General features: G+C 44.1%; 2 protein-coding genes across 3 annotated transcripts; one reads left to right on the top strand and one right to left on the bottom strand.

The window, feature by feature from the left end:
* The first annotated feature begins 2,182 nt into the window (after window positions 1–2,182).
* On the top strand, window positions 2,183–9,255 carry LOC131266563 (chitin deacetylase 1). The gene is made up of 5 exons (XM_058269131.1): window positions 2,183–2,240; window positions 7,121–7,193; window positions 7,467–7,639; window positions 7,715–8,709; window positions 8,781–9,255. Exons 1-5 carry the CDS (start codon window positions 2,186–2,188, stop codon window positions 9,057–9,059), a joined length of 1,575 nt encoding a protein of 524 aa, XP_058125114.1. The 5' UTR covers window positions 2,183–2,185; the 3' UTR covers window positions 9,060–9,255.
* Window positions 9,256–9,258: 3 nt separating this feature from the next.
* Window positions 9,259–10,476, bottom strand: LOC131266572 (U6 snRNA-associated Sm-like protein LSm7). Of its 2 annotated transcripts, none has more exons than XM_058269140.1 (2): window positions 10,315–10,476; window positions 9,259–10,249 (listed from the first exon to the last, which is right to left on the bottom strand). In XM_058269140.1, exons 1-2 carry the CDS (start codon window positions 10,327–10,329, stop codon window positions 9,905–9,907), a joined length of 360 nt encoding a protein of 119 aa, XP_058125123.1. In that variant the 5' UTR covers window positions 10,330–10,476; the 3' UTR covers window positions 9,259–9,904. The 2 variants fall into 2 exon arrangements, with proteins under 2 accessions (XP_058125123.1, XP_058125124.1); XM_058269141.1 differs by having other exon boundaries at window positions 9,259–10,220; window positions 10,313–10,476.
* Window positions 10,477–10,987: the final 511 nt, after the last annotated feature.

Genomic DNA, 10,987 nt, shown 5'->3' on the forward strand with positions numbered 1-10,987 from the left:
AGCTTTGACCCGACCTATCTGTTAATTGTCTTTGCTTGTGGCATGTTTCAATGCAGCCTGACAGCAAATAAGTTGAAGTACGATCTCCATAAAAATTGAATAAGCGATTTTCGCTATAACATGATTTTAAAAACTCGTGCCTAAAACTGTTTTTAGGAATGGCAACTGAGCACTTGTTAATACAGTTGTTGATTGTGCAACGTATGACAATGAAGTCTACTTCACGGGAAAATATTTCTAGGAGAAGGAACGCAAAATTTCTACAACAAAAACAGTTCCCTGACACAACATTCGGCACAGTTCCCTGACCTACGGCAACAACGGTTGGTGCTTACATCCCACGTTTTAATTTCTGCGTTGTCACTAAAAGGGAAAAACGAAATGAAAAGCGAGCAGCCAATGCTTGAAAGACACACTTTAGGGATTGGAGAAACCATCCGAACGACGACTTCAACGCGTGACGCACCGGTGTGCCGTTATCTCCCGTTCACGCCAGCGACATGCGACCAACGGCCCCTGTAGTCAGGCATCCCGACTGGAACGGACACGCATGGTTGATAGGATTCGGAAAGCACATCCATTACCTGGTGGAGAAGGTATGGCAGAATTCGCAACTGTTTTAAAGTTAGCATATGCTAATACATGAAACGGGTTGATTTTTGGATCACACAATCCGAAAATGTTTAAACCGATAAATGCACTCCGAAAAAACGTTGTAGAATTACATAAATCGCCAAACTGCTGATGGACTAAAACGCAACGGTTCTCCACCACGGGAACCGGTGTGGAGCTCCAAAGCCACCAAAAGAAAGTAAACTCCACATCTACTCTCTTTCCGCTCAAGGACTTTCTCGTGCTCATTTCTCCGCGTTTCTCAGCGGGCAGCAGTTTCTCGTGGTGCCGATGTTATAAAACTAACGTTTTAATTGAAACGCAGCCCAGTTGCCGGTGAGAGATTCGAGCGTGCGCACGTGTTTTCCGGCTTGCGTTTCTTTCCTTTGCGCATGAGCCAACGGTCGGGTAGCGTGGGAGATCGCAATTTGCGTTTTTCGAATGCAGGTTTGTGATGGTTTGCTTTGTTTTGCAATTTTTTTACTGTGACAAAAACCCAACAGATGGTGTGCTAGCGTTAATTTAGAGTGGTCTCTTTAAAAAACATTTAAATCAAGTTTTGCCTGCAATTGATTAGAGATTGATTTTATTACCACAGTGTCAATTCCAAAGTCGTGCCATTATAATCCACCGCGGTTCTGCTAGTTCCTGTTCGTCCCGTTAATCTACCAACCGAACCAGTTCTCGTGCGTAGCGAACCCGCCGGTTCCCGGTCTCTGGTGAAAGGCGTCACTGGATTAGGGTGAAAAAAGGAAGAAGAAAAAACACACATCCAAAAAAGAATACGGTGGTCCTAGGTGGTGCTAGTGGCTGAGACCGTGAGGACTAGGCGTAGCAGGCACCAAGCGGCCGCTAGTCTGGCTTCTCGAGCCACATCGCGCTCCGCCGAACCGTCCGTCGATGGTGAAAGTAAAAGTGGAAAAGTCGCACAAATCGCGCGAAACTGATTCGTACGAGTGATACGCGCTTTCGCGCACAAACCGACCAAACGCCTTGCCCGTTTCTTGCGTGACCGGGGGCAGACTCAACGGATCCGCAACAACTCGGCCCATCTTTCGTTCCTACGGGCACTGTGCAATTTTCCGGATTTGCAACTGCACAGATCCTGCTGTCGGTGGCAACCCGCGTGAAGAAAAGAGAAATTCGAAAGCTTCCAGAATAATTGCAGTGCAGTGTAGTGAATATAGGATGCATTAGATTTGATAAAAATTTCGTAAAAATAATTTCTGAAATCTAAAGTGAACAGCAAACCGCGTCGACGAAACATTGTGTATCCGTTCCTTCTGGTGTTTTAAATAAATATGTCCAAACCAATCGTTTTTTAAATTGATCCTCGAATGGGTGTGTGATTTTCCGTTGATTTTGATTCAGCGTAATGTTCGAGCCGATGACTGAAAACTGGAAATAACCTAACGCCAAGGTCCCACGCCAAGTTATAAAATCGCAACCGGATTGAATTGCATCCCATGCCAAAGAGGCGAATTGACGGTGACATCGAAATAAACTCATCGAGACTTAAAAAAAAAGGAAAAACAAACTACACACAACTTGGCAGCTAACTTAATCATCCGGAATGGGTCTATTTTTACTCGGCACGCTGACGCTGGTGATCACTTTCACTGGAAACGGTACGTACACACGGGATCGGTTGGGATAATCGCTTGAGGCTTGAGATGCTGCGTTGCCGCCGTTTGTGACCGGAAGGCGAGTAACATTAATCTGCATCCCACCCCTTTGCCTTCGCTTCTTGCCCATTTCCCCGTACAGATAGCAGCATGTGGTTTTGGGGAGGAAAATATGCAAACAAACATTGCCCTACCGCAACGGTGTTTCGTGAATGTGTGCGGTTTGTTTGTAACTGCCAGGCGGAGGTTAACGCATGTCGATTTTTCCTTCCGAGGAATCTAACGAGCGCTGGTGGAAATTAAAAACGAAGAAGAACCAAAGAAGAGTCTCCTAACTCATGGGAAAGATGCAGGCAAAGAGGAGAAACTGCATAGCGATTTCTGGTTGAAAACCGGGGCAAACGTTTTAAACCCCTTTGTGTGGAAGCAGCAGCAGTAGCAGTGACTGCTAAAGACGGTCAAATGGGATAGGGGAGAAAACTGCACCAATTGTGTATCGCATTGCATCAGTGCATCGGGGCAGCGAGAGGGGCGAGGGGAATGGATGCAATTTCGATTTCAAACGACTCCCGCCGACCCGCATTCGGTGGCTTGGAAGGTGGGAAACAAATGTGCACACCTTTTGCTAGCCTGGAAAAACCGTGGCACAAACAACTCAGCCCGCTGTTTCGTAGGACAGTAGTCAAGAGGGGACGTACACTAAGCTAAGGTACGCGGCAGATCACAGCGAACGTGTAGGAAGTGAAATGTAGCTACACCGGAAATGGATGGGAAAACATGTCTTCCGAAAGATATAAATTGTGGCAGCAGCCCGGATATGGTTTGCAGACTTATGCATGGGAAGAATAACACGATCACTTATGATCGAATGACACGTGAAAAGAATGTGGAAAAAACACAACTTGTGCAAAAAGTTTCACCATTCCTAATTTCTAATCGTACATCATGGAAGTCATTAAGGGTGGCCTACGGACCGAATGTGGTCTATATAATTTGGCTTTGCGTACTCCCTGTAGGGAATTGAATAAAGTTTATCTGTAGCTACAACGGTTATTTTTTTCAAATTCTGAAATGCCGTATTTTCTGTCGTTGTCTTTTAAATTTTAATTTTAACCATAGCTTTTGTTACAATGCTTCAAAGAACTTTTGTAGATAATACTTTGGTAATTTGAGTGGGGCAAAAAACAGAACTTCGTTGTTCTTGTTACTGTTAGTTCAGCAATTTTTACTTTTCGTCATAAATTGCTCCCATGCTTTAAACATAAATTAATAACAGTCATTTTTATTACAATAAAATTTATAAAATCTGCTCATTCATATTTTTTTAAAGAAACTCCGTACGAAACGACAAGTTTCAACTGAGACGAAATTAGAAAGACTCAATCACCATCAATATAAAATGAATCATTAGATGCTTCAGTTTCAATGGCAATCGTTTCGTTATCGAAATGGTGTTTAGCTTCAATATTCTATGGGTCAATTAATGGCATAAATATGGCATAATAATGACTCTCGAATGTTCCTCCGATCATGTGGTTTAAAAGCGGTTGAGAATAACAACAAGAAAAATGGACAAAATAAATCAGTTTAACTAAATTCAACAAGAAAAACAAACTAGTTCTGCAAGCCACAGCCCTAAGCGGATGATAACGTCTGGTGCATAAGAAAAACGAGACACGCTTAAGAAACACATCAAGACGATGAGGTAAACAAAAACCAAACCCCTACAACGAGTTTCGTGCCGTTCAAGAAGCTGCCGACGGGACGGGAAAAACAAACTGGAAAATGTCCGTGGCAACAATCGCGGCCAGTGGCAGAAGACGCCGCAAGCAAAACCGGCCACCAGCTCGTGACCATAATTAATTAATGAATCGTTAAAGCAGACGATCGTACGGTGCAGCGCATGGCATGGCCACGAGGCAGAAACCGAATGCCGGTGGAAATGCAGTGAAAAAGGTGTTAAACCGGGGAGTGATCGCGAGAGAGTCTTTCTCGGTGGTGCTAGAAGGAAAACGGTTGGCTGTGAGCGGGTGAAAAGCAAAGACGGAAAATGACATCGGAGGAAAATTGTGTGCCAGAAGCGCACACGGCGAGATGTACTGCCGTGAGCGCTTTAGGGCGCTTGAAGGCCAAACAAGTGAGACAGCCAGATGTTGATGTAAATTAGACTGGAACCACCGCTTCCATTTTCCAGTTTTCCCGCCCCACGGGCCGATGAACGGTATTTATCGAAGCGCTGCCAGCGGGTTGCTGGCGGTTGGTTTCGTGCGGAACCACCCGGGAGGGGACCTGAAGCAGGGGGAGGAAAAATGAAATCTTAAAATGGTGACATGGAAAATTGAATTACAAATCCAATCTCCCGTCACCCGCCACTCCCGTTCGTTGCAGCGATCGTCTTTTTTTCTCTCGATGCCGCTATTTTCTTCCAACCGAACATAACATCTGTTTGTTGGGAAAAAGATGTTTCAAAAACACTTTGCAACAGCGAACGGTTCTTTTTGGCAGCTGAACATAACAAAATTTATTTAACTAAGGCTGTATAGACTTTTAGACATTGAGAAAGAAAGAGTTTTACTGCTCGGAACACTTCTTCGTGTGCGTGGAAATTGATCAATTTTCCGATTGCAATCGAACAAATCCGGATACTCCAGTATTTCCGGTTGCTATAACTATATCATTTCAACTTTTCCTTTCTGGCTCCATCCACCTCCGGGGGAGTATTGAACTGTGGGCTGCTGGAAGAAATGAAAGCACCCCGCCGTGTCTTAAGATCCTGTGCCACCCAGAAAGTTCGCTTTTGATCTTTTCAAGTGTCCTCAGCCGGTCAGAGCAAAACTGTGTGGCTGTGTGGCGAACATTTTTCCCACGTTGTAATTGCAATCCCAGCAGGGAAAGGTGTAAGCCCCACGCTTGGTGGGCGATCGGTTCGGTCGGATGGTGTGGTTGAAGTGATCTTACGTGACGATCATCGCACAGCAGGAATATTGTTTTTTCGTTGTGTTAAATTTGAATCGTTGAGTTGCTCATGTAAATAATGTCTCCATTGTTAGCTTGCCTCCATAGGTTTTTTTTTGTTATCAAATAATGTCTCCACAGGTTTTTTGTTAGTAAAGAAAACAATTGCATTGAATGTTAAATTTACCAAAAACGATGTTATACCATATTCGACCAAAGCAAAACTGACGCATGTTGACTGACATTGCCAATGTAATTACACATGCTGGAGGGTCGCACATCAACTTATGGACCTTCATTTTTCGAGCCAACTGGACTGAAGGTGTTACCTAACCACCGACGCGATGACGGAGAGGTCATCAATAATCGGCCGAAGAGAGCATGGGAAACTACATCCTCCGTATCTGTTACTGCCAGCCATTTGGCCAGCATCCCACAAGGTGGCGTTCATCAAATATGACTGCGATTATTCGACTAGAGTCTATAATCAGGGAACACTCGATCGTATATAGATATCAAGCGACAGTTACTCAAGAAAAATATTAAAAATACAGTTTTTGCCCATCTACGAGATACTTTTATGATGGAACGGTAAAAGGTTGGTAGCAACGAGTGGCCATTTTTATCATAGCACCCACAAACGGATCAGATTAGCGTAAAACCGTAGAAAAAATATCCATGTTACGTCGGTATTTTCAGAGCCGCTTGGTTCTGAAATCGTACCGGATATGTCGTGAAGCGGAAACCAGGCGATGCATCATGATTAGATGATTCTGCTCTTTCACCCTCTTTTTGTAAGACTGTTCTGGTCGGTAAATTTCACGCAATAGTTGCATAGCCATTAACAATGTTCATGCCCAACGCGTACACGCTTTGCGCTAGCGTTGGATGATGAAAATACTGAATTAACACCAACCATCTAGCGTGTACTCTTGTGTATGGGTGTGTCTAATTAGTAAAATAATAAGAAAGATGGACTGGTGATGATTCATATGAAGGGAAAGCTTGAAATTAATTTTGTAAGAATTCCAACCACATTGGTTTGTTTGTTAATTATCGTTTTAGTAAAAGTATAGATCACTTTCACATTTAGTTATTAAAAAGTTGGCGCACAAAAAACAGCAAACCATATTTTAACCATCAAAAACTCAGGCAGATGAATAGCGATGAAAGTTTTTCAATTAATGTGGAACATTGAGGTTGTTACCGAAACCAAAACATCAATCCGTTTCTTTGTGTTTTTAGTGGGTTTAACACCATCTTTTCTTCCGCCACATGTAATACTTGGGAATTAGTTTTCAAATGAGTTGTTTGTACCAATGCCTCTAATAAACTAAAGTAGATTTTGATAACTCAGATAACTGAGTTAGTTAAATACGTTGGCAGTACTGATTAGAAAAAAAAGCAGAAGCAAGTGTATGGACATTGCAACAAGCAGAGATAAGGAATGAATTTATCTTTTAGGAACTAATATATTTGTTGCAGTTGTTTATGTACAAGATAAAAAATTTAAAAAAAGTTGTAACAAACATATTTTTATCAGAATGTGAGAAACATACATAGGGAAGTAATATGATTTCCGGTTTCATAGCCAAACCCTATTGGAACCAGAAAAAAGTTAATTTTCTTTTAGTATTCCACTGTTTGGATATTTGAATCTACAACTCCCGAAGTAAATACATGGCTTCTTTTTTATGGCGTCAAGTCTTTTTGAGCGTCGGTTTGTTTGCATCCACACCAGACATGGTTTCTTCCCAGCTTGCAGGCGCTCTATTCTTCTCCCTTTCTTAAGTACTCCTAATAACCCATTTCTTTTAGTTCAAGCCTTTCGTTAAAGGCCCCCACGGAAACGTTACGCATCTCGCACGCCTCTACGCCAGAGAGATATCTTTTCACCTTCTTTTCCAATCACATTTTCTTCCCAACAGCGCACGCAGGCAACCTTGTGAAGCGGAGTCTGAAAAACACGGTACCCTGCTTAGAGGATGGACGGTTTTACAGGTCAGTTCCAGGTTTATTGGGGAGGTTTTTCTTCTTTCGCCAATTTAACGATTGGCCCTACCAGTGTTTCCCTGTGAATGGTTGATTGTTGGCGCGTGTGCATTGCGGTCCGAAGTAATAAAAAGCCGACCATAATGAGCTCCAAATAGATAACACTCGAACTGCGATGCAGAACGACGTAAACTGCGTTTAAAAACGGCCAACAAGAGAACAGGCTATATTATTGAAAGTACAGTATTTTTTAATCGTTTTCTCGTATCCTTGCACGCACAGAAATCCCGACCGATTGGAGCACAAAATGTGGACCAACAACGAGTGCGCCAAGTACTATCTCTGCCTCGACGGGGAAGTGTTCGAGTTCAAGTGTTCCGTGGGGCTGCTGTTCGACGTGTCTCGTCAAATATGCGATTTCAAGCAGAATGTAGAGAATTGCGACGTTACCGCCGGTTAGTGGAGGATAATCGAGGGTTTCACCATTTTTGCCAAATTTCAATTTTTAACTTATTGTTGAATCTTTCCAGAGGCTCGTGTACCGAAGCCACTGCTTGAGAACGCGAAATGTGAAGAACGATCTCAGCTCGGCTGTGGCGATGGAACGTGTCTACCGAATGAGTACTTTTGCGATGGGTCCGTCGACTGTGAGGACGGGTCGGACGAGGGCTGGTGTGACGTGGAGAACGACCCGAACGCGGCCGACCCCTGCGACCCGTCCGTGTGCGAGCTTCCCGAGTGCTTCTGCTCCAAGGATGGGACGCTCATCCCTGGACGGCTCGAGCGTTACCACACGCCCCAGATGATTCTGCTCACGTTCGACGATGCGATCAACTTCGAGAACTGGGAGCTCTACACGGAAAAGATCTTTACGCCGGCACGCAAAAACCCCAACGGTTGTCCGATCCGAGGCACGTTCTACATTTCGCACCAGTACACGAACTATGCGCAAGTGCAGCGGATGTGGAACGATGGGCACGAGATCGCCATCCACTCGATCACCCACCGGGGGCCGGAAGAATGGTGGTCACGGAATGCCACCATTGAGGACTGGTTCGACGAGATGGTGGGCCAGGCGAACATTATCAATCGATTCTCGAACGTGCGCATGGAGGAGCTGCGTGGAATGCGGGTACCGTTCCTGCGAGTCGGCTGGAACAGGCAGTTTCTAATGATGAAAGAGTTTGGCTTCGTGTACGATTCGTCGATGGTGGCACCCTTCTCGAATCCGCCGCTGTGGCCGTACACACTCGATTATAAGATGCCGCACGCGTGCAACGGTAACAATCAGTACTGTCCGTCCCGGAGCTACCCGGGCATCTGGGAGATGGTGATGAACCAGCTGGAGGCAGGCGAGTACACGTGCGGTATGGTGGACACTTGCCCGCCGCATATGAACGGCGAGGACGTTTATCGGATGTTCGTGCACAACTTCAAGCGCCATTACCATTCGAACCGTGCTCCGCTCGGCCTGTACTTCCATTCTACCTGGTTCCGCAAGCAGGAATATCTTGATGCCTTTTTAGTGAGCACATGAGTGAAACGCCAAACCATAAATGTAACTTCCTTAACGACCCTTTTCCTCTCGCCTTTCAGAGATTCCTTGACGATATGGCAAAGCATCCGGACGTGTACTTCGTGACCAACTTCCAAGCGGTCGAGTGGATGCGCAACCCAACCGTTTCGAATCAGCTCGGCCACTTCGAACCATGGCAATGCCGACCGAGGCAGTTCGATCCGCAGGAACAGGCGTGCAATCTTCCGCGAACTTGCAAGCTGCATAGCCGCGTCCTACAGCAGGATCGCTATCTTTACACCTGCAACGAGTGTCCGGCACAATATCCCTGGATACGGAACGAGTTCGGACTGGACTGAAGTAAACCATCCTTTCGGTGGCTTTAGCTTTAGCGTTACTTTCTGTTTTGTTTCTCGTTTTTGTAGGATGGAATTTATTTACACTATAAGAACAACTCAACACCGATTAGAATGTAAACAAACGAATGTTTAGGTCTACGAAATCCAAGATTTTCATGTTGTTTTGTTAAATTGTTGTCTGTTGCAATTCTCCTTTTGCTTTTTCTTTATCCATTCGGTTATAATTTGTTAACAACTATCGGCAGCCCATAGGGAAAGGCGGAAGAACTCGCACTTGAAGATGAATACAAGAAACATTAACCGTCCAGGAAAAAAGGCAAACATTGTCTATTACCTTATTTTCGCAAGTTAGTTCTAGCTGAAGAATAATAGTATTTAAGATATAAATTAATAAACCGGTCGAAAACGGTCGATCTTTTTAAACAAAAATGCTAGGTCGATAATTCATGTCGTCTTCTTTAAGTTCAACTACCAGATCCATCCGGAACCTGATGTTCCCCATATGAGCAATTCGATTATGGGTTACTTATGCGTATCTATGAAAGAAGGGGTTGTAATGGATTCATGGGATAAGCATGGAATGAAAGGAAAAGAAAAATGAGCACATGATCTGTTGTAACGAAACATTCGCCTAACAACCAAATACACGCGTTTAGGAAAAGATGTAAGAAGAAACCTGCAATCAAATTCACTCTTCACACTCGTAAATGCTGTAGAAAACGCTTTCCACCGTCACTTAGAACAAAACAAGAGCCACAATATTCGATCACAGGTAGGTACCGGTCCTTGTGCATTGAATGGTTTGCATTCATCGACACTTGGACACATTTCCTGCCATGAATGCGCTAGCCTTCCTGAGCGATGAACGGATTTTGTATCGACTCCATACCTTCCTGGGGACAAATCAGTACTACCGATGTGCCACGGCAAACCACCAGCCCGAGATGCCGCGTATCGTCCGCTAGCTTGTAATCGTCCGGATCACGCAGGAACTCTATCGTGTTATCCAGCACCAGGTTTAGCAGCGGATCATAGCCTTTCAACACACCGGCAGCTTCTCGCCCGCCGGCAAACTTTACTCGAATCGTCTTCTCGAGGTATTTGCTCAGATCGAGGATGGACTCCTTGCGGCGTTTCTCTTTGTTGTCTCCTCCACCACCGCCGCCGGTTGAGTTACCCGATGTGGATGGCTTGAAGAAATGAAACGAAAATGAAGCATCCGGCGAATACAGTACTATATTTCAAGGTTATATACCTTTTTGTCGGACATGCTCGAATGGACAGCGCTTTGCTTTTGATTTTAGTAGTTTCCACCTCAAGTTTACGAGTAGGTTTTACTAACTTTGAGTAGCAGTTTAACAAGAAACCAAAGTGGTAATTGAACAACTAACCTCCGCGAGGTACGACGGCGTTTTGTTTAGTGTTTGGGCTTTGAGCAACAACTGCGCGAAGTCATATTCAGCTGTCAAATTGTCCGAGCCGGCAAACACGTTTATATTGTATGGTTTGAAATCTATGTTGAAAATAGATTTTGAATTATGCACCAAAACAGTCCCATCAGAGAAGATAATTTTACCCAATTTCCTTTCGTCTGCTTTTTTAGTGCAGCAGGTATGCCTGCGATTTAGTAATTTAGTTTTTTGGACAGTTTTAACCTCAAACTTTGAAATTTGAATGTTTCCTACAGATGCGGTTATATGGGGTGGTTCAAGTTCAATAAGAGTTGAGGAAGAATTCCAATGCGGTTAAGTTCAACGTTGTGTGCTATTCATCAGATGATAATCTAACCGAAATAGGTAGTCTTGTCGCTGCAATTAAAATTGAATCATTAAGTCCGTTACTTTATTTTCGTTTACGTGAAGATTTCATTCATGCCAGCATGAAGTTTATTGCTGATTCAATGTAAAGTGTAACCAACGAACATAAAC

The sequence above is a fragment of the Anopheles coustani genome, chromosome 2, assembly GCF_943734705.1.
Source record: "Anopheles coustani chromosome 2, idAnoCousDA_361_x.2, whole genome shotgun sequence".
NCBI classification, from domain to species: Eukaryota; Metazoa; Arthropoda; class Insecta; order Diptera; family Culicidae; genus Anopheles; species Anopheles coustani.

Coding starts and splice junctions, on each gene's coding strand:
- LOC131266563 (XM_058269131.1), top strand. CDS start 2,186: ATGGGTCTATTTTTACTCGGCACGCTGACGCTGGTGATCACTTTCACT. Junction 2,241..7,120: donor GATCACTTTCACTGGAAACG/GTACGTACACAC, acceptor TCTTCCCAACAG/CGCACGCAGGCAACCTTGTG. Junction 7,640..7,714: donor GAATTGCGACGTTACCGCCG/GTTAGTGGAGGA, acceptor GAATCTTTCCAG/AGGCTCGTGTACCGAAGCCA.